Source organism: Talaromyces proteolyticus (genome assembly GCF_021365285.1).
Source record: "Talaromyces proteolyticus strain PMI_201 chromosome Unknown BGW36scaffold_10, whole genome shotgun sequence".
Classification (NCBI taxonomy): domain Eukaryota; kingdom Fungi; phylum Ascomycota; class Eurotiomycetes; order Eurotiales; family Trichocomaceae; genus Talaromyces; species Talaromyces proteolyticus.
Genome location: NW_025764286.1, coordinates 874401 through 894191, shown reverse-complemented (window position 1 = coordinate 894191; position 19791 = coordinate 874401). Strand labels below are relative to the sequence as shown.

At 47.8% G+C, this 19791-nt stretch overlaps 6 protein-coding genes across 6 annotated transcripts; 3 read left to right on the top strand and 3 right to left on the bottom strand.

The window, feature by feature from the left end:
* Positions 1–2285: 2285 nt before the first annotated feature.
* On the bottom strand, positions 2286–3584 carry BGW36DRAFT_399668 (2OG-Fe(II) oxygenase superfamily protein; the record flags this gene model as incomplete). Its single annotated transcript, XM_046218544.1, has 4 exons — positions 2286–3047; positions 3108–3268; positions 3328–3429; positions 3497–3584. 4 exons carry the CDS (start codon positions 3582–3584, stop codon positions 2286–2288), a joined length of 1113 nt encoding a protein of 370 aa, XP_046068776.1.
* Positions 3585–4534: 950 nt separating this feature from the next.
* On the top strand, positions 4535–6350 carry BGW36DRAFT_268913 (pantothenate transporter; the record flags this gene model as incomplete). Its single annotated transcript, XM_046210139.1, has 9 exons — positions 4535–4735; positions 4785–4886; positions 4949–5113; positions 5206–5293; positions 5348–5441; positions 5492–5559; positions 5638–5866; positions 5922–6161; positions 6227–6350. Coding segments are annotated over 9 exons (1311 nt in total), but the record flags the coding sequence as incomplete, so codon positions are not given.
* A 1550-nt stretch (positions 6351–7900) lies between these two features.
* BGW36DRAFT_430646 (uncharacterized protein) lies at positions 7901–9625 on the top strand (the record flags this gene model as incomplete). The annotated part of the gene is made up of 1 exon (XM_046220870.1): positions 7901–9625. One exon carries the CDS (start codon positions 7901–7903, stop codon positions 9623–9625), a length of 1725 nt encoding a protein of 574 aa, XP_046068774.1.
* A 219-nt stretch (positions 9626–9844) lies between these two features.
* Positions 9845–10989, bottom strand: BGW36DRAFT_430645 (uncharacterized protein; the record flags this gene model as incomplete). Its single annotated transcript, XM_046220869.1, has 2 exons — positions 9845–10896; positions 10947–10989. 2 exons carry the CDS (start codon positions 10987–10989, stop codon positions 9845–9847), a joined length of 1095 nt encoding a protein of 364 aa, XP_046068773.1.
* Positions 10990–11518: 529 nt separating this feature from the next.
* On the top strand, positions 11519–13388 carry BGW36DRAFT_385434 (putative thiosulfate sulfurtransferase). The gene has a single exon (XM_046216911.1). The coding sequence runs from the start codon at positions 11707–11709 to the stop codon at positions 13288–13290; it is 1584 nt and encodes a 527-aa protein (XP_046068772.1). The 5' UTR covers positions 11519–11706; the 3' UTR covers positions 13291–13388.
* Positions 13387–16220, bottom strand: BGW36DRAFT_30042 (uncharacterized protein). Its single transcript, XM_046211622.1, has one exon. It carries the CDS (start codon positions 16135–16137, stop codon positions 13819–13821), a length of 2319 nt encoding a protein of 772 aa, XP_046068771.1. The 5' UTR covers positions 16138–16220; the 3' UTR covers positions 13387–13818.
* Positions 16221–19791: the final 3571 nt, after the last annotated feature.

The window sequence follows — 19791 nt, the reverse complement described above, 5'->3', positions numbered from 1 at the left end:
GCACGAGGCTATGATACGAGTAGGTTATATCCTAGCCCTGCATTCTCGCCCTCTCGCCTCTTGTGCGCGCTTCGATGCGTTGCGAGGCAGGTTTTCCTGGACAAAAAACTATTTAAACGGGCTTGAAATGCCAGATCCAGTTTTCTGTGCACGCTTTCTTCTTGTATAACTAGATTCGTCTAGATTGTACGATTTCTCGATAATACTCATTCTTGTCTTATTTTTCTGCATGCAATGGCAACCACGCAAGGCACCTCGCATCACCCAGGCGACAACTGTGCAGCAACAACTTCACTGACCTGCCCTGACTGCGGTCACAAATACCGTCGTTTATATGAATTCAACCGTCACCTGACACCCAAAATCTCATGCCCTGATCCAAATTGCCAGCGGTATTTTCGGTACGATAAAAAGAAAGCTTTCACGCAGCATATACGTACCTGCCATACCGAAATACAGCTCCAGACATGTGACGAATATTTCGAAGGTAATATTCATTTAAAGAAGTATTATTATTTCTTACGTATAGGTATTGACGTTGAGTTTCTATCTCATAGACACTAAAGTCTCCTTAAGACCAATTCCAGGTATCTGCAATCCACCAACGAACGAAACCATGGCCGTGTCAACAGCACAGGAAGGAGGACATGAAACGCTAAGAATTGAAATGGCAATAAATACTGCATCGATAATTGAGGATATCCGTCTAATCCAACCGGATCCATCTAATGGGCTGCTGGAGCCTCATGATTCAAGAACGCGTTACTTCATAGAGCACGATGCACCGCAGTACCAGCAATTGTTTCCGACGTTTCCAATGTTGAACTACTTTAACATGGAGTCAGATCTTGGGGTATAGAGGTTGACCCCTCTATGATGGATATCACCAATGGAGATAGAAACTCATATTGGACAGCCTAACGGCTGGCAGAGATATACGAGAAGTTGGTATCATTCTTTTCTTATTTTTTTATTGCCAATATGTTTTCTCTCCTGTAGTAAGGTTCCTTACAAGGTTCTACTCTTATCACTCTGAGGTTTCACTTTTGATAAACTCTAGGGCAAAATTACCACATATAATTTCGGGTTTACATTCTCTTCTCAACCAAAATAAAATAGAATCATTATTTCGATCTTTTTATCCATTAAATTCACGTTTGCTTTTTCGTCCTCAACTTACATAGGTAATTACTCAACGTTTTTTGTAATTGGTGCCTAAAACTATATTCTGATGACTATGTTCGGCCGATATTATCCGGTCAGTGCGATGTTGTTATTTTACCCCTGATATAGATCCCTAGAACACATATAAGCTTTAATAAGAATTCAACTAACAATAAAATTGGAGATAGTATTCAGAAATACTCAATAATTCGCTAAAGGAATGGTACCACTAGTATTTTCACTACTGCAACGTTCCTCATCACCACCGCTCTTGCCCGGAATCTTTGCAATGTTCCTTCTCCATTTGTCTTAACTTCCGCCTCACGTATTTCCACCCTCGTCAAGATAGGGGGAAAATGCATATCAGCCTTGCATAATCCAACTGCTTTGTAGCCTGGTAAAGGTCAACGGTGTGTATAGATGTCAGAATACAGCCTAGTTTAGTAGACCATATGAACTCTTACCATCTGACCATCTGTATAGAAGAAGCTATAATCAATTCACTTACGTCGCTAGTAGTCTTGGATAAAATGTCCCCGCCTATGAGGGAAATAAAAGAAATATATGAATATCATCTCCCAGTCTTCACAGCTCCTATAGACTCATATTCCCCACATTTGTCCCCTCACCTTGCTCTCCTTGATCATGGAGGACTAGAGTAAAGCAGCAATGTCCATATCACACTTGCATCCCAGAACGGAAATAAAATTGAACCAATTACTGGAATTCAATATATCATCGCGTATCTCAAAGGAGAGCAGTACAGCCGAACTTCACGACCAAATTTAAACTAAAGTTAACTAGGTAGAAGGCTGACTGAATAAAAAATGAGGGAACGGATGCTCCTATTTGTACATCCATTTGACGCATACTACATATGTAATTATAAAGGCTTAATAACTCAATCACCCGAGATCACCCCAGAGGGAGAAGGGCTATTCACCCTCATCACACGACTCATCCTTCGCTGTCATAGAAGGGTCTTCTGGAATTGACCATAGATATAATAATGGCTTAAGTACCCCGTGCGGACGGGAAAGCCTTTCCACATCCTGCAGTCGTATGTGCTTGTTCATAGAAGTAGTATTAATATATCACTTTGTACAAAGGAGGTATGTAGACTAATCGTAATACTTAGCTACTACTCCACCGATGATAGGCTGCTCTCCAATTTCACTCCGTACCGAACCTTTGTCCACTCCCCTGGCCACTCTAGCCTTCACCCACTCGCCAGCAGTAATTCCGACCGCACTATTATCGGTCGTTTGATCATATCCCAAGCGATTCAGTACTTCACTCACCACTGGCCGTAGCTCGAGATCATCCTCTGGTCGGACAAAGTACAAAACACCAAGGCGGTCGACGTCCCTCTGATCGGGTGGGGGTGCGACGACACGGTGTATACTGCTCTTGAGGAAGCCATTGGTGAGGAATTGGAGAGAGTCGGCGAGATTCACCGTGATGCTCCCCGGATACGGCTTAACCCACTTCCACTCGCCCTCAGGGGTGCGGACCTGCAGCGCGGCCACTGGTTGGCGGAACAGCAATGTTAAGCTGCCAAAGTCGGTATGACCCTTGGCCCAAATGCCGGAAATCTTCTCGTTCTCCTCATCAGTACGTCGGTGGTACTTCATGTACCGCAGATGGCAGTCGCTCTTCTTGTCGTATCGATGCACGTTGAGGAAATAGTCCTCGGGTAACTCGAGGATGATGGCGAAGAGCGTGAGGAGTTTGCGCACAACTTCGTCATTGATATGGCGTGCGAAATTCTCGATTATAGGGCGATTATTATTCACAATGTCCGGTTGGGGACGTTCAAGGGCGGGAATGAATTTTGGAATGTTGTAGATTTCGGTATTGTCAAAAACACCCGGACTGATTTCCTGAGCAAAGGGGTCAGTAAGGACTGTTTGTACAACACATATGACCGAGTTTCGACTTACGCGGAGACCCGCTGGCTTGTAGCCATTGTAGCCACCTTTCTCAAGCTCGGCACGATATTTGAGTTTCTCCTCGAGTGGGAGCTTGAAGAGCTGCTGGCCAATAGAGAATTGGCGGTCAACATCTTCCTGCGAGAGGCCAAAGTTGATGATATAAAAAAAGCCTAAATCAAAGTAAGTATTAGAGTACACAGAAGGCGAGATGGAATCATATACTACTGACCTATCTTCTGGATAGCTTCAAAAAGTTGTTTGGCTAACTGCTCCTTACCACCAGGACGATCAAACTGAGACAGATCCAAGGTGGCGAGGTCCGCCCAGTCCACTACATGCAATCACACATTAGCCACTGTCTCAAGTCTCAAGTCCATGACTGGACGCAGAAGACGAACAATCAAAAGAGGTCTCTGGGACCTGATGGTAGGTCGGGATATCACTGCCCGTAGGAACCGGGTCTGGGGCTTGCACCAAAGTTGCCATGGTGATATATCAGGATAACGTATACTAAATCAATATAATCACGGTGAGTTGGAGCAAGACGGTCTTCAGTGTTATTGCGGAGACAAACGCTGTTGGAGAGATGGGGTGTTTATCAAACCATCGATGCTCTTGACTTCACAGAACTTCGCAATTAACAAATGATCTTACTATAGACTCTATTCCAATCGGACCTTTTTTTTATTTTTTGACTCTATTCCAGACACCATGCAAGGCCATTAACGGCGTTAAGATCGTTGGAGCAAGCTCAGGTGGATCTCCGCTTTGCGCCACATGGAATTGCGGATCTCATCATAATATCCTCCGTTTGCGTGATCAACAATAATACCTGTGTAATTTCGACCAATGAGAGCTTTGCCGGCCGCTTCCTGCAAAAAAAACAAAACTATTGAGAGGTCGATATGATGTCGAAAAGAACTCTCTTCAAGGAATATACTCAACCTGCTAACTACATGACGACTTAACTGATTTCCCACTGGAAATAAATTACAGACCAGAAAGGAAAATAACATTGGGGCATGGAATTTTCCCAGAAATATCCAAATAGACTGTCTCTCTAGGTAAAATCCAAGCGACGATTGAAACAACGAAAGTCTATGTATATCAATTGATATCGGATAGCTAGACCGTAGTATTCGCAATACTTGTGGACTATGATACAACATTGAAAGTCTGTTATGCTAGGGTTGTATATCTTGGTGGAAGCTTCTATTATTTATTTCAGAGAGTTTCTGGACTGTTCAAACTAGAGGCGAGACTTGCAATCTAGTAATAGTCGCTTGCATTCAACGGTGCTTTCTTTACATCGTACTGTCGACAGCAACACCGCGACTATGGCAGACATAGAAAACAAGCATGCTGCATCCAAGATCTTGGGCAGGGCCACGGCTACTGATACTGTCTCCACCAGTGAGAGCGATACCAACCATGAGTTTCATTTTGCCAGACGTGGCCAGGCTCTCACAGAGGCCTCATCGAGCCAGGAAACCATTGATGGCTACGATCCGGGACTGATGAGTGGCAGGACACTGCTGACGGCGGAAGAAGAGAAGAAGCTGCTACGCAAGATTGACTGGCGGTTGATGACGCTTTGTTCACTCATCTTCATGTTCAAAAATCTGGACAGCACCAACGTGCGTATGCTACTCATCCAGTGGTACAATATAACTTACAGCTTCGCAGACATCCAATGCTCGAATCATGAACAAGGGAACGAATCAGAACATCATGACGCAGCTCGGGATGACATCCGACGAGTACAATCTCGTGACTGTCCTGTACTATGTAAGACAAGACGTTGATTTCACTCAGCTATCACGGCGTATCGCTGATCATGCACGTGCTAGGTCCCATACATTGTGTTAGAAGCTCCCTCGAATCTGCTGCTCAAGAGATTCTCTCCTTCAAAATGGCAGTCAAGAATTATGATCACCTGGGGTATCGTTCTGATGTGCAATACTGCCGTGAAGAATAAAGGCGGCTTATATGCAACACGGTTCCTACTGGGTCTGGTACGTTTCTATACCGATAGGTCTCTGGATTTCAAGAAAATATCTACATGTGAACTCAACATTAGCCATGAAACACACTAATACCACGACAGGCCGAGGCTGGACAGTTCCCCGGCGTCATTCTCCAGATGACTTACTGGTATCGCCCCGACGAAATGTCCTTACGACTTCTCTACTTTTGTAAGCCGCACACGATCTAGTCTTAGTTATTTACGCTGTTGACTCATTATATAGATTTTTGCGGAAACATCTCGGGTATATTCGGTGGGTTACTTGCCTATGCGTTCGACACTGTATCTGGCGCAGGAGGGCTTTCCGGATGGCAATGGTAACACACTCAAAGCCACTCCTCTTAAGTCCATACTGAAATTATTACAGGTTGTTCCTCACCGAAGGTATTGCGACCGTCATTTTCGGTGTTGCTATTTGGTTCCTGCTTCCAGATTGTAAATCTCCCTTTCTTACGCTCACAATGCACAGCCCTTTACATATGTATTACTTGCTAATATGAGAATGCGATGTAGTTCCCGAGACAGCAAAGTGGCTGACCGAGAAGGAGAAGAAGTTTATACAAGCTCGACTACCATCTAACTCTCCTCGTGCCAACGAGCAAAGCTTTAACTTCCGTGAAATTATTGCGTCGCTAAAAGATCTAAGACTATGGCTATTTACGTTGATTTGGGCTACCTTTACTGTTGGAACCAGCGGTGTCACTTTCTATCAATCAACCGTCATTGCTGACCTCGGTTACACGTTCGTTCTATACTTTCTGCACCTCTGTTGAAGAGACAAGCTGACAGTCTCTTAGAACCATTGCACAAGCCCAACTACTCAATCTCCCTATTACGGCCTGCGGTCTCTTGTTCATTGCCGTTACAGGGGTCTTAGCTGACCGCAGCCGGATACCACGACCGCTGTACCCGCTTTTTTGCCATCTCGTTATCATAGTCTGTTACGGCGTCTTTGTTGCCTATCCGAGCACCGGTGCGGTATATGCCGTAACGTTGATCGGAAATGCCGTGACGACAGGGTGGTACCCCGTCATGTGGTGCGTTTTTATACCTTCCTAGTCCAGATTCCTATCAAGTATATATAGCTAATGATGTGAAATAGGCCATGGCGAGTACAAACCACCGCCCGTGCGACAGGCTCCGCCTTCTCGATCGGCTTCGTGAACAGCTACGGCCAAATTGGGGGTGCCATCGGCCCGCAGATATTCAAGAGCATGTACGCACCACACTACAAAGTGCCTTTCTCCGTGGCCATGGGTCTTGTCGGTCTTTGTGCGATCTTAACGATTGTGACATGGTGGGTGACTTTTGACACGGAGCGCGACACGAGGCGGCTGAAGCTGGCCAAAATCGCGGCAGAAGAGAGGGGTGAGACAATTTTGGAAGATGTGGTGGACAATGACTTGAAAAATCATTAGAATACAGGTCTGGATTAGAGTGGGAAGTAGCGATATATTAACCGTAACCGAAACTACAGCAGTTCTAATTAAGAAGAGGTCTATGTAAAGCAATTTAAAGTTAATTAATATATGCTTCGTGTTTGGAGGCTCAGCTAGCTCGTCTTCAACTGTGTAAGGAGGGCTTATTGAACGCTGTAGTAGAATCCGTCGTATCCAAATACACATCAGCGCGTCTTGATTGAAAACGTAAACCGCGTAGGGCTAGTCTGAGACCGTATGGTTTGCTTCACTTCCCAAAGTAATTGGGCCGTTGATCAACCCCCAGGATTGAGAAACGGATGATCCATCAGTTCGCGAGCTGTCTTCCTCTCCTCCGGGAGTCAGATGAGCATTTGCTGAACAAAAGATAAGAATAGATCTGCCAGTTAGATTAGGTCTTTATATTTCAGAATAGGCACAGGAGAATAGCGACAAGCACTCACCCGCGTAGGCAACTTTCACTCTGAATGAAGATAATCAAGGCCAACATGGAGGATGTAGATATAAGCCTTGACGATGGGCAAAGGGAGCTAAGGAAGCTTGCGGTCAACGAAAAGCCTCTGTAAATTCCAGAGAGGCTCTCTAATCAGTTCGTAGACAAGACACAAGTGCTTTCCTTCCGGACCAGTTACTTCGAAGTCATCTAGGGAAAGGCTGATAGCCGGTTCTGGTTTCTATCCATTGTGAGTGTCTGTTATTGTTTTGCTATAAGGTAGCATTATCTACTGTGTAGCTCTTGAATAACACCTAATGGGGTGTACGCCTTTTCGGCAGAATCGTGGTCATTGCACACGCCTGCTCATACTCCGTGCACACCACGGTTTCTCGCAAGATTGTGGTCATTGCATATGCCCAGTCACTGCACACGCTTAGTGGATACGCACACCGTCCCATATCTTGCTTAGTTTAAAATTATCGATTTTAAGGGAGAAATAAAATTAAGTGGAAAAAAGAGTATTCTAAAGATCCCGTCTAATTGAATACGCACCATATTTACATATGTCCATCTTTAGCCTTTGGAAAAAGTTTGACAGATTCTAGAATTTACTAAATAATTAATAATTTAAAAAGAAAATACATTTATATATTGAATATATAATAGATATTCACATCTAAAAGATCTTTTATTCAATTACTTATGGATCACACTAAAATAGATTTAAGGTTTTCCATACAAAAAAGGTCCGAGAAAACCTCCGACTCCATACATACCCCTCACAATTTGTGGGACTGCTCATGTGACTTCGACCTCGAAATTATTCCTCTGTATCTCAAGATTGGTAACAAAGGTTTCCAGCATAGATAGCCCTGGTACTCCGGCTTATATAGCTTGGACAATGAACTCTTGTGAAGCAAGAGCTTCGAGCGACCCCTACTTCGATCTAGGGACACTGAGTCGCAAAGTCAGCACCAATTCGCAGGAAGCCCAGACATGGTTTGACCGGGCGCTTGTCTGGACATATTGCTTCAACCACGATGAAGCAATTACCTGCTACAAGCAGGCGATCGCGCACGACGAGAACTGCGCAATGGCGTATTGGGGGATATCCTTCTGCTCCGGTTCCAATTACAACAAAACGTGGGCACTGTTCGACGAACGGGATCGGATCAATGCAATCAAACAGTGTTATCTATACTCTCAAGAAGCTCTGGCGCGGGCAGTGAACGCGGCAGAGTGGGAGCAGGCTCTCATCAACGCGCTTGCGAAGCGGTACCCAAATGATAATCCAACCAGGGATCTTGCGGCGTGTAGTAGATCATACGCCGACGCTATGCGGGAAGTGTATGTGAATTTCGGCAAGGAGGATTTTGACATCATTACACTCTTCGCAGATGCATTGATGAATTGTGCGCCACGGAAGTTGTACGACGCTTCTACGGGTCTGCCCATCGCATCTTCCCCGGTCTTTGAAGTCAAAGACCTGCTTGATCGAGCGTTGAAGATGCCGGGGGTCGACCAGCACCCAGGCCCCGCACATATGTATATCCATCTGATGGAAATGTCGGCAACACCCGAAGCTGCGCTGCCGGCAGCAGAGATGATTCGCGAGATGTTTCCTGATACGGGGCATACGTACCACATGCCGGCGCATATCGATGTCCTTGTGGGCGACTATCGGCGGGCGGTGGAATACAACTTCAAGGCGACGGTGGCAGACGACAAATACTTTGAACAGAATGGCGGTCTAACGTTCTACAGCTACTATCGGCTACACGACTACCACTCGCTCATCTACGCGGCGATGCTGGGCGGGAAATCAAAGGCAGCATTGTCAGCGACGGATCGAATGGAGGCGACCATTACAGAAGAAATCCTCCGGGTCGAAACGCCTGCGCTCGCGAACTGGATGGAGTTTTTCAAGGCGGTGAGAGTACATGTGCTGATTCGTTTTGGAATGTGGGAAGAACTCAAGAAACTCGACCCACTGGAAGATAAGGAGCTGTATTGTGTCACCAATGTGATGAGACATTATGGCAAGAGCATCGCGTATGCAGCCACAGCGCAGCTCGAGGAAGCCGACGCCGAACGAGAGCTCTTCCACGCGGCTTCTACGCTTGTGCCGCCCACACGCCTCGACTTCCCGAACAAAATTACCGATATTCTCAAAGTCGCGTCAGCAATGCTGGATGGCGAGATTGAGTATCGGCGCGGCGATTACGAGACTGCCTTTCGCAGATTACGCGATGCAGTTAGGCTAGAAGACGAGCTACCTTTCGCAGAGCCGTGGGGATGGATGCTTCCGGCACGGCATGCATATGCAGCGCTCTCGTTGGAACAAGGCGAGGTTGAGCAGGCAGCGCAAGCTTATGCTGAGGATTTGGGGCTTGATCCAACACCCAAGCGTGCGCATCAACACCCGAATAACGTCTGGGCTTTGCACGGCTATCACGAGTGTCTTCAGCTTTTGGGTCGTCATGCGGAGGCAAATATTATCAGGAAACAGCTTTCGCTTGCGCTGGTGGAGGCGGATGTTGAAATTACGTCTTCATGCTTTTGTAGGCTTGGGAACTTGCCTTCGTGTGGAAAGCGTGGAAAGCCGAAGGTGAATGGTTGTCATTAACCATTTTATAAATCTTTACCTTTCGGCAATCAAGACGTTCCCAAATATTTCTATCCATACATTCCATATAGAGAGTCGATCTGTAGCAATCTGCATGTTAGATGCTCATAATACGTAGAGACACAAAGAAGTAGGCAGTAGGCATATCTCAGGCTTCAAGCTCTTCGGCACACTTCAAAACAACAAGTCATACACACTCAAAACGGTTATAAACGGGTATCACACAACAGCATCAGCAACCTCCTTAATCATCCCCCTCACCTCATCAACGATCCGAAAACAAGGAATCATCTTCCTCGCCACGGGGTTCTGCGGACAAAAGTCCAGTGGGTCATGATCACCGCCATACTCCTTCTTCCGACACCGGCCTTCAGGATCCGGACAGGCTTCATGGCCAACCAAATGACGATTACGTTGCCTCTGCGCAAACTTCTTGCCTAGGACCAAAAGCCGTTCAGCATCAGATTGGAGGCCGTGCATAACTAGCTCTTTGAACTTCTCGCCTGTAATCTGCAAATGCAGGTCCGACGAGATTCCGAGCCGGGAGTCTTGAAGATAAACGGTTTCTCTCTCGTTCCGGACATCCAGCTCAGTGCAGTGTTTATTCAGCCAGTGCAGGTACTTTAGGTACCCGGACGTTATTTCGAACATCAGGTGGCCGATCAGCAGCACGTTTTGCACGGTCACTCGCGGCGGCTTGGACACGTCGTAGCAGATCGGACAGGTCAGCAGCCTGTCTGCCAGCGACACGCCGGTGCGAAACATCTGGATGATGTCGTGCGACATATCCGCTCGGCTCAAGTTCCGGACCAGCCCGGAAACCTCCTCGTCGCATTTACAAGACTGTGAGAACGAGATGGGCGAGACATACGCATCCTCGACAGCTACAGGGGCGGTGTCGAGATCATGCTGCAGGCCGTTCTGCTGCCATAATTCGATGGGAAAGGAACGAATATCCCCATTGCCGAGGGAGTCCCAGTCGAAAGCATCGAATCCGCAGGATCCGGACAGCTCACATGGTAATGGTCCCTCCATTAGCGTAGCCGTCGTGGTATTGATGGCTGCCTCCTGCGAGTCAAGAGCCGCTTGAGGGACGACCGACGAGAAATCCCAGGAGTTTGGAGATGGCAGGTCTTGGTCTGGTTGCTCTTGTCGTGGCCGCTTTCTCGGCCGCCCAGGGGCTCCTTTGTCTTTGAATCTACACGGCAATGACAAGCCCCTGCACCGGGAGCAACCACTCTTTTCGCCTGAGCATCTGAGCTTCCGAGCGCCTGTGGTCGTCAGTCGTTCATTTCAGGAGGATGAGAGGACGGCGGCTTACGGCATGCTTCGCAAGACTTTCGTTCCTGTCGAGTGGGATTCATACTATACTATATATATATATGTATATATATTGCGAGTATCATCTAGCAAGAGGCAGGGCGGAGCTGATGTGGAATTGAATTACATTGCGGTATTGGTCATTCTGCGCTGCGATGGCGTCAACTCAGCTTAGCGGGGTCGTCGTCAACCGTTTCCACTATTCCCAAGCTCTATACTCTAGACTCTAGTTAGTTACGTAGCAAGACTTGAAGCCTTAGAAATGATTCCAAGGATTTTTCCAAGGCATCGCTAGAATCTTGCTGCAATGTAGAAAGATAGCTTGTGCACACTATCAAAATTAATGAAATTAATGTCATATGGTATGCTACCAGACCAATACCACCAAACACATTGATAGATACAAGCTTCACCCTGTGTACATTGTGTACAGAGCTAAAATTGCAATTGAATTCACTGCTCATATTAGCAGATGACCAGCTCATCTTGATATAACATTTGAACAAATGGCCTAGACTGAGTCTCAATGCGCGGATGTTTTGCAGCGCATTTCCGTCGCTTCCCCACTCGAGGCAAAAATATCCGAACTCCATCAATATAATATATTCATAGACATATGAACTAATAATACTCAGCCTTAGTATTAAGGGCAAACCCCTGGTGCAGAGTAACAACCTCTGCAGTGTGCAGCTCTTGCTTATTCCAGCGGTTCTCAAAACATCGTTTAGAAGGGGAGACGTCCAATTCAGGGTGTAGAGAAAATGGCAAAATCCATAAACGCGCACAATCTCCGGCAACACTGGATCAACAAACATGAAATCGCGCTCCTCGACATCCGCGAAGAAGGCCCGTACGCGCAATCCCACCCCCTCTTCGCCATAAGCGTGCCCGTCTCGGAAATCGAAAAGAAACTACCTGCACTAATCCCACGCTTATCAGTGCCTATCGTCGTCTACGACTCCGGCGAGAACTACACTGAGCGAGCCGCAGCCCGGATCTTAGCGCTGGGATACCGCGATGTTTCTGTCCTGGAAGGCGGGCTGGCTGGGTACGCGCGCGTTGGCGAGGTGTATCGCGATGTGAATGTCCCGTCCAAGGCGTTTGGCGAGCTGGTGGAAGCGATCAACCACACTCCCTCGCTACCCGCGCAGCAAGTAAGAGAGCTTCTAGACCGGCAAGGGAATGGTGATGATGTGGTTGTGCTGGACGCCAGGCGCTTCGAGGAGTATACCACTATGAGCATCCCGCATGGCCGTAGCTGTCCCGGCGGAGAATTGCTCTATCGGTTTTTCGAAGCCGTGCCAGACCCCAAAACGACTGTCGTCGTGAATTGTGCTGGCCGAACACGGAGTATCGTCGGTACGCAGTCTCTCATCAATTCGGGCGTTCCGAATAAAGTCGTTGCGCTGCGCAATGGGACCATTGGATGGACATTGGAAAGCTTAGAACTAGACACGAACAGGACAGAGCGGGTAGCACAGCCTTCAAGCGAGGCATACCAAAAGGCGCGGCGGTATGCTGAGGCCTGGGCTGGGCGTGTTGGCGTTGAGGTGATTGATGGTGAGCAGCTAGGTCGGTTTGTCGCAGACAAAAATAGGACGTTGTATTTGCTGGATGTGCGAGACCCGGAGGAGTATGCTGCTAATCACCCGCGGGGCTTTGACAATGCGCCCGGCGGGCAATTGGTGCAGGCCACGGACGAATGGGTGGGTGTTCGAGGGGGTCGGATTGTGTTGTACGATACAGACGGTGTGCGAGCAAGGATGACGGCCAGCTGGCTGGTACAGCTCGGATGGGAGGTATATGTGCTGGACGAGCGGAGTCCAGTACCAACGAGCCTTCCGACGAAACGCACGTTATGGCATTCTTCAAACTCTGCAGGTGCTGCGATTACGATCGACGAGCTTCAAAGCCGAGCTGGTGCCACGGTCGTCGATCTCGCCCGCAGCACGGCCTACGTCAAGGGCCATATCCCCGGTGCATGGTTTGCTTCTGGACCCGAACTCGCGCGAGACCTGAGAACTGTCGTCGGGGATGGGCCCATCGTCCTGACCTCGCCAGATGGCGACGTTGCCGCTATGAATCTTGACGATGCCCGCAACGCAGTCTCGCGAGAAGTGTTGTATTTGTCCGGAGGCACAGCGGCCTGGGTAGCAGCTGGCTATCCGCTCGAGACCGAGTCGCGGTGGCTTTCGCAGCCAATCGATGTATACAAGCGGCCGTATGAGGGGACGAGTAATGCTAGGAAGGATATGCAGGGGTATCTGGACTGGGAGTATGGGCTTATTGCGCAGTTGGCGAATGATGGGGTTGCTGGATTCCATGTTATGAGGGATACAGTATAAGAGACTTAATCTATTTGACGTCTGGCATGACGGCCTGTGGACTGCTTGGGATATTAATAACGCATCGTGTGTACAGTATAGAGAAATGTCCAACAGTACTTGTAGACTGCGAATAACTGTATTCAGGGTATCTAGTCATTGCCGCCAATCTAACTCATGAATGCGTCATAAATAGGCTATCAAGGAAAAAGCGAAAGACTAGTCGATAACTAGACAATAGGCACTAAAATTACATCTGGGTCCTTTGTACCCGTTTTAAACACCAAAACACCGTTGGTCAGTCCCAGGTCATGCTAAGCCATGAAATGCTAGCTAGAGGCAGCTGATGCCACAAAAAGTAAAGACCAGACCAGGTCTCGTTGAACCAAAAGAAATCCACCTCAGGATTAAGGTGGGAAAGCTCAGACAGCAAAGCCCGCTTTGGTCAAAAGCTGAACTTAATGGCGTCTGTCGGTGACAGACTGTATTAAAATGACGTGTCAAAAATATTCTCAAATATTACCGGTCCTGATGCAAACAATGCGAACATTAAAGGACTTCGTCAATATTCCTCGTGATAAGAAGTTCACGCCGTTGAGATGGCGATCGGGGGTCGAATGGCGGCTGTTCAAAGCCAAAGTGAGACGGCGCGTCTCCCGCCAAGTCTCCAGCCAGGGTTCGCGAAAGCGAAGAGCACATATATGGAGCTGCCCTCGGTGACAAGATCGATGGCGATGCCGGAACGTCCTGCATCACTAGGTCCATCTGTACCGATGGATATCGGGAATGGGAAGGTTTGCGTGATTCGGCTTTCTTAGTAAAATGGCCTGTTTGGAAATCTTGATACTTCTCTCGCAATGGGAGCGGCCGTGGCGATATTCCTCGCACTCGAAGCCCAGATTTGGATTTTCGGAGCTGAGGCGTAGCTTTTGTGACGCGGTCCGTCGATTTGGACGGCTCAGTATAGCTCACTGGTTTCAAAAACACACGCTCAGGCTCCGTCTTGCGAGGCTCAGTCGTATCCATTGGCTCAGGCATAGAAAATGGCGGAGTTTGAGAAGGCTGAGATAGAGGGCGTGTTTTGAACCATTCATCGTTAGGGGCTTTTGATGGTTCCCCACGCTGTAATCGAGCCCGAAAGTCAGTCAGCTGGTAGATCAGACTCATGTTTGGCCCGACCCAGCAACTTTTGTTCTTGACAATGCTATACATGTCGTTGAAGTCCAAATCCCGATTTTTATATAAACCATATGCGATGACCAGAGAAGCCGATCGGCTGGCTCCAAGCTGACAGTGGATTAAAACGTTCTTGCCTTGCGATATACGATCATCAATGAGCTGACACAATGACCCTAAATCATCCAAGATTTCAGAGTTATGGTCCCACGGTACATGGATGTATTCTGGTACTGTGCCGTTCTCAGCCTTTGGTGTAGTTGGACTTTCAGAATCTGGCATGACCTCGAATGCGGAGTGGAAGGACGCCTCAGAAATGGCAGTCATTGGTTCTGCAATCGAAAACCTCTGGGCGACAGAGTAAGGTCGTCTAAGGGTTGAGACGACAGTATTTGTTTTTTCAATGTCGTCCGCAAAAGGGTTCACAACCTCCTTGGCAACATTCACAACGACGTCAAACTTGCAAGCCTCGGCTCGTGTCGGTTCCAAAAACAAATAAACTCCAGAATCATATATTTTGATAGGGCCATCAGGATAGCTCTGCTCGGTGCGTTTTGTCGACTCACGGGAGTCTGGATGATAATCTTCTTCGACCACTTGCTGTAGAGCAGGACCAGACTGGGAGGCAGGAGAATCTTCTTGCCAGCTTCCTGGCATACGCGGCATGCCATCACGCGTGGAAGGGCGGGGAAGTTGCATGCCACCGGGCGGGGCTGTGGTGGGCGAGAAAATCGACGCCAGAGACGGCGAAGACTCAAAGTGTCGTAGAGAACGCTGCGGAATACTCGGAATACTAATACTCGGTGTTGGAGGGACTATTTCAGTAATACTTCGAGAAAATGATTGATCCAAAGAAGGTGTACGAATAGTCAAGTTGGTGGGTTTTCGACGACCAGTTTTGATCGGTCGATGAGACGGTGACGGAGGTGCTGAAAAGTTTTGAGATGTCGTTTCCATAATGGATGCAGTTGATACTGCCGGGCGAAAATTTGAGCATGGCATTCTCAAGGACAAATTCTTCAGGTTCCGAGCCCGTCTGCTGGGCGACGGGGCTCGAGCCAAGCTCCCAATCGGCTGGGCTAGCTGGACTGATATCGACGGTGCATTTGACACAGGATGCATGGCAATCCGTTCTGAAATCTCCGGAAGGATCATTGGTTTCGGGTAGGATATAGGGAGCGCAGAGGGAGACTCGGGCGAGGAGCTCGGCGACGTGTCTGTCACAGAGGGAGTATCAAAGGTTGAAATGGTGGTGGTGGGTGAAGACCCAGTAGATTCAGATACCGCAGAGGAGACGCTTTCCCGGTGCTCAAAGGAGATCGGGGTCTCCCCAGTCGGAGGAAAAGTGGTTTGGTTTGGCTGTTGTAGCGTGTGTGTATTTGTATTATATAAATGGGGATTGTCTTCCCGCTGTGAGTGTGAGTGCAAGGCGCAGTTAGGCGCATCGCCGAAATCGCGAGCAAATGGTGATAGCGAGGTGGAAACCAGCGATGGACCTGTTTGGACGGGCATCTTGAACGTTGAGAAAGCCGCCAGCCTGCGTTTGGGGGGAGCCCGTCCGCGGTCGTAGGATCTCAGCAAGCGTGCCTTGGAGCTATAGCATTCGGAAGGGTCGAGAGTGATATATGTCGAAGTTGCTACCTGCGCAAACGACCTTTTCAGGTGCATATAGTCAGCGTCGACGGCGTTCATGGCAGACAACAACAACTACTACTAGAGTAGAACGACGAGTGGCGTTCATGACAGCCGGTCACTCGATCTCTTAAGAAAGCGAACAGGCAGACTGTGCAGGCTGACAGAGGTGGTCAACATACCAAAATAGACACAGGGGCCTAACAAAGGTAACAGTTCTCCGTCGCTAGGCAGGGTGACGGGACGTCGACAGTTTTAACAGCCCAAGTCGAAGGACGAAACAGCGATACCCACCGCGGTGGGGGAATCGGTCGGTTGGCAGAACAACCAGGCCAGCAGGAGCAATGGTATAAGAAGGATGGGCCCTGAAACAGTCGATCCTCCAGGGAGCGCTGTTGACGGGTGAAACAGTGAAACAGGAGTGGAGGGGGCGGTGTTGAGAGGGCAAGAAGAGAAGATGAGGATAGCCGCCGGGAGGGCAAGTACTTTGGGTGAGGAGGATATGGCGGGCGGCAGGCGGAGTAAAAGAAGGCAGGCGAGCGGACGGGAAGGTCCGACCGAAATCCCAGATCTTGGCAGGCGTGACCAGGAAGCAGGGGGAGGGAAGAAGGGAAGGAACGAAGGGGGGGGGAGAACAACTTGCCGGTACACAAAGGCACCAACAGGCAGGAAGGAAGGTTGCAGAGGGAAGGTGCGACGCACGACGGACTCGAAGGCAAGAGCAGCGCAGTGCAAGTTGGTGCAGCAGCAACTGGATTATTCTTAGTTACTGAGGACAGGCCTTCTTGAGACACGAAGAAAGGCGGGCAGGCGCAGGGCCAATGGCAGGCCCGGCGCAGTGGGGCGCTCTCCAGATTTCGATTAGCGCGGCGGCGTCGCGGGCCACTCACAGCCAATAGGGGGCCGCAGGCTGTTAGCGGCATCGCCTTGCAGGGGTTGCAGCTCTAAATTTAGCTCGCGTGCCAAAATATTATTAGCTGCAAGGAAAGTCTGCTAAGTGGGATGGGCGGCAAATGAGGCCTACCCAGAGGCTGCTGCAGCCATCTGCAGCCATACTGCGTGTCGTCACGGCTTTACTGCCTGATTATGCCAATTAGCATATCAGTACTACCTATTACTCAGCATTAACCATTAATCCAGTACGTACATGGACGTGGTGGCATCCCTGCTACTTATTGTTATATCATGGAGGCATGAAAAGGCCCTGACCGTGCCCCACTTGGCTGTTAGCGCCAGAAAATCGCCGAGTTCACTAAGCAAGAGGGCCTGCTTGGAATATTATTCACATTTTACAGTAACAGCCGGATTCATCTCTACTGTAGTAAGTATATGCGTACCTAGTACATATGTAGTATGTATATACTATGCTTGTATCAATCCTTCCAGAATACTGCTAACGTCGAGCGATCCTCACAGATCAACTTATGCTGATTTCATGCTTTCCCCTGAATCCGGTAAAGCGTCGATCGTGCACGCACCAATGCTGGTCCCAGCCGCGTTCGAGCTGGAATTTTACTACCTTATTACTACCCATATTATTGCTGTTCTTGCTGCTACGAACCATGCAACGTCGCAACGCTTATTTAAATAAGAATCTACATATAAATGAAGACATTTGCTGAATACCCACTGTAGTGACTATACAGTGTGTATGGACATGATTGAGTACCAGCGGTCCGTGATCCAGTCCAGTGCTCGTCTCGAACTATTGTTTCAGTGTTTCCAAACTACGAGCCTCGGTGGGGCAGGCAAGAGTACTTGGTACTCGGGTGTAAGCGCGGGTGAGCCATGGTCCCTCGATTCTGTTGAATACGGCATAACTATAGTACAGTTATAGCGGTGAAGCAGAAATAATAATAGATACTAAACATGCCACAATTTAATTGTAACAGCCCTAATAAGCATAGCAAGCCTAACAATGACATTTGAACGCGCCGTCATTGGCGCGTGGCGTGTTGGGGCAGGCTGAAACACGCCAGGGCGTTAGTCTGTCGCAGGCGCAGTCACGTGACGATCATCGTGTATCAGAGTCGGCCGATCGCAAGCCACATTGTACATTCTTAAGTCTCCTGCTTGGCGTCAATTTTTTGAGTGCTGGATCAATGCTTTGTTTCAATAATAATAAAATCAATCGGCAGGCTCGTGACATCATTCAATTATTCAATCCCTTGACATGTCGAGCCTTCAAACAAGCCTGATTCAAACAACGCACCATAGATATTAATACGGCTAGACTGATATCGAGGTACATCTCAATTCAACCATAATATTCAATATTCCTCGAGCTTCTAGTGCTTGCCACTACTACTGTTTACTGCTTAGACAGCAGGGCATTGCCACAGTGCTGTGGTCTTGCGTACTGTGCCTTTTCCTAGCCCTGGCCCTAAGTTGGCTAAGATTCCGACTACCCAGAACAGGAATGCTCGCGTGTCAATCCCAATATACAAGTCCAGCTAACACCAGGCTAACGCGCAAGATATTATTCGCAGAATCACAGAGCATTAATAATTTAATATTATGCCCTATTAGAAGATAACTTGGTAGAAAATTCGCGAATCGTTCTACGGTCAATAATCTACGTGGCGAGGCTCACCTCAGACCAGATTGACGACTCTACTTATTATAAATTCAGTTTCCGATGGTTACTAAAAGTACGTAATTATATGGTGGCCAGGAAGAGGCTAAACTAGTACCCAGTAATAGTTAGTAAATAATGCAGAAATTACAGGAGGAAGGACAACTAGAGCATAATCCGCCAACAGCGTCTCATCTGAACCTCTTACGCTATCTTATTGCCCGGCAACCGTGACAGCTTATAATATTACTGGTTGGAATTATTTATTCTTGGGGTGGCGTTGATCTTAGAGTCAGGCTTTAGCCCACTATTCTCTATCAAAGCTGTAACCTAGAATTCAACACGAATAATGATCGCCTGAGGAGGTGTTGGTAGTAGGATTGATGTCAAAAATAGCATTATTCCTCATCATTGATTAATATCATCAGAGCATAAATTTCGTATATTTCATGTACGTGTCCGAAAAGAAAGAGCTAAACAAGTCAACGTCGTCAGAGATCGAATCCTTCACGTCGGATCATTTGATGAATACACCAGGACCTATCTAACAGCAAAATAACAATAATAATAGACGAGAGGTCACTTCACTAGTTATTATTTGCAGCAGTGTGTAGGTTAGAGGCGATTAGCGTAAGAAGGTCGTCAAGTTGCATCGCTACATTACTTGATGTTACTTGTTACTTGATACTTTATTTGGAAGTAGATGTTGGGGGCCGCATCATCAAACTGTATTCACTCTAGTCTTTAGTCTTGAATTAACAGTCTAACCTGTTCCTGAATACCAGTCTACTGCTAAGTAGCTCCATACCGTTGTTCTTAAAATCAACACTTATCAACCTCCGATCATTTCCACCCCTTGAATTGCAGTAATCGCAGAAATGTGCAGCTCACTCCTAGTTGGGTATCCGTCATCGCGGATCGGAATACTATTAGTATCAATCAGCATTAGCATAAAGATATCATTCTACGGCCCCGATTGCCTAGGAGCTACAAGGAAGTGCAATGTCATCATTTTACTTCTAGTAGGATAAACAACACGGAGTCGACGATCTAGTCTCTGCTATTCCTGACTGCACGATGTATGCTTTGGTATGACGCTACTGGGTGATATAGGGTCTATATTAGTAGATTCTGCTTCA

Excerpts from the sequence above, each read along its gene's own strand:
- BGW36DRAFT_30042 (XM_046211622.1), bottom strand. The coding sequence starts at position 16,137 with ATGAACGCCGTCGACGCTGACTATATGCACCTGAAAAGGTCGTTTGCG.
- BGW36DRAFT_385434 (XM_046216911.1), top strand. The coding sequence starts at position 11,707 with ATGGCAAAATCCATAAACGCGCACAATCTCCGGCAACACTGGATCAAC.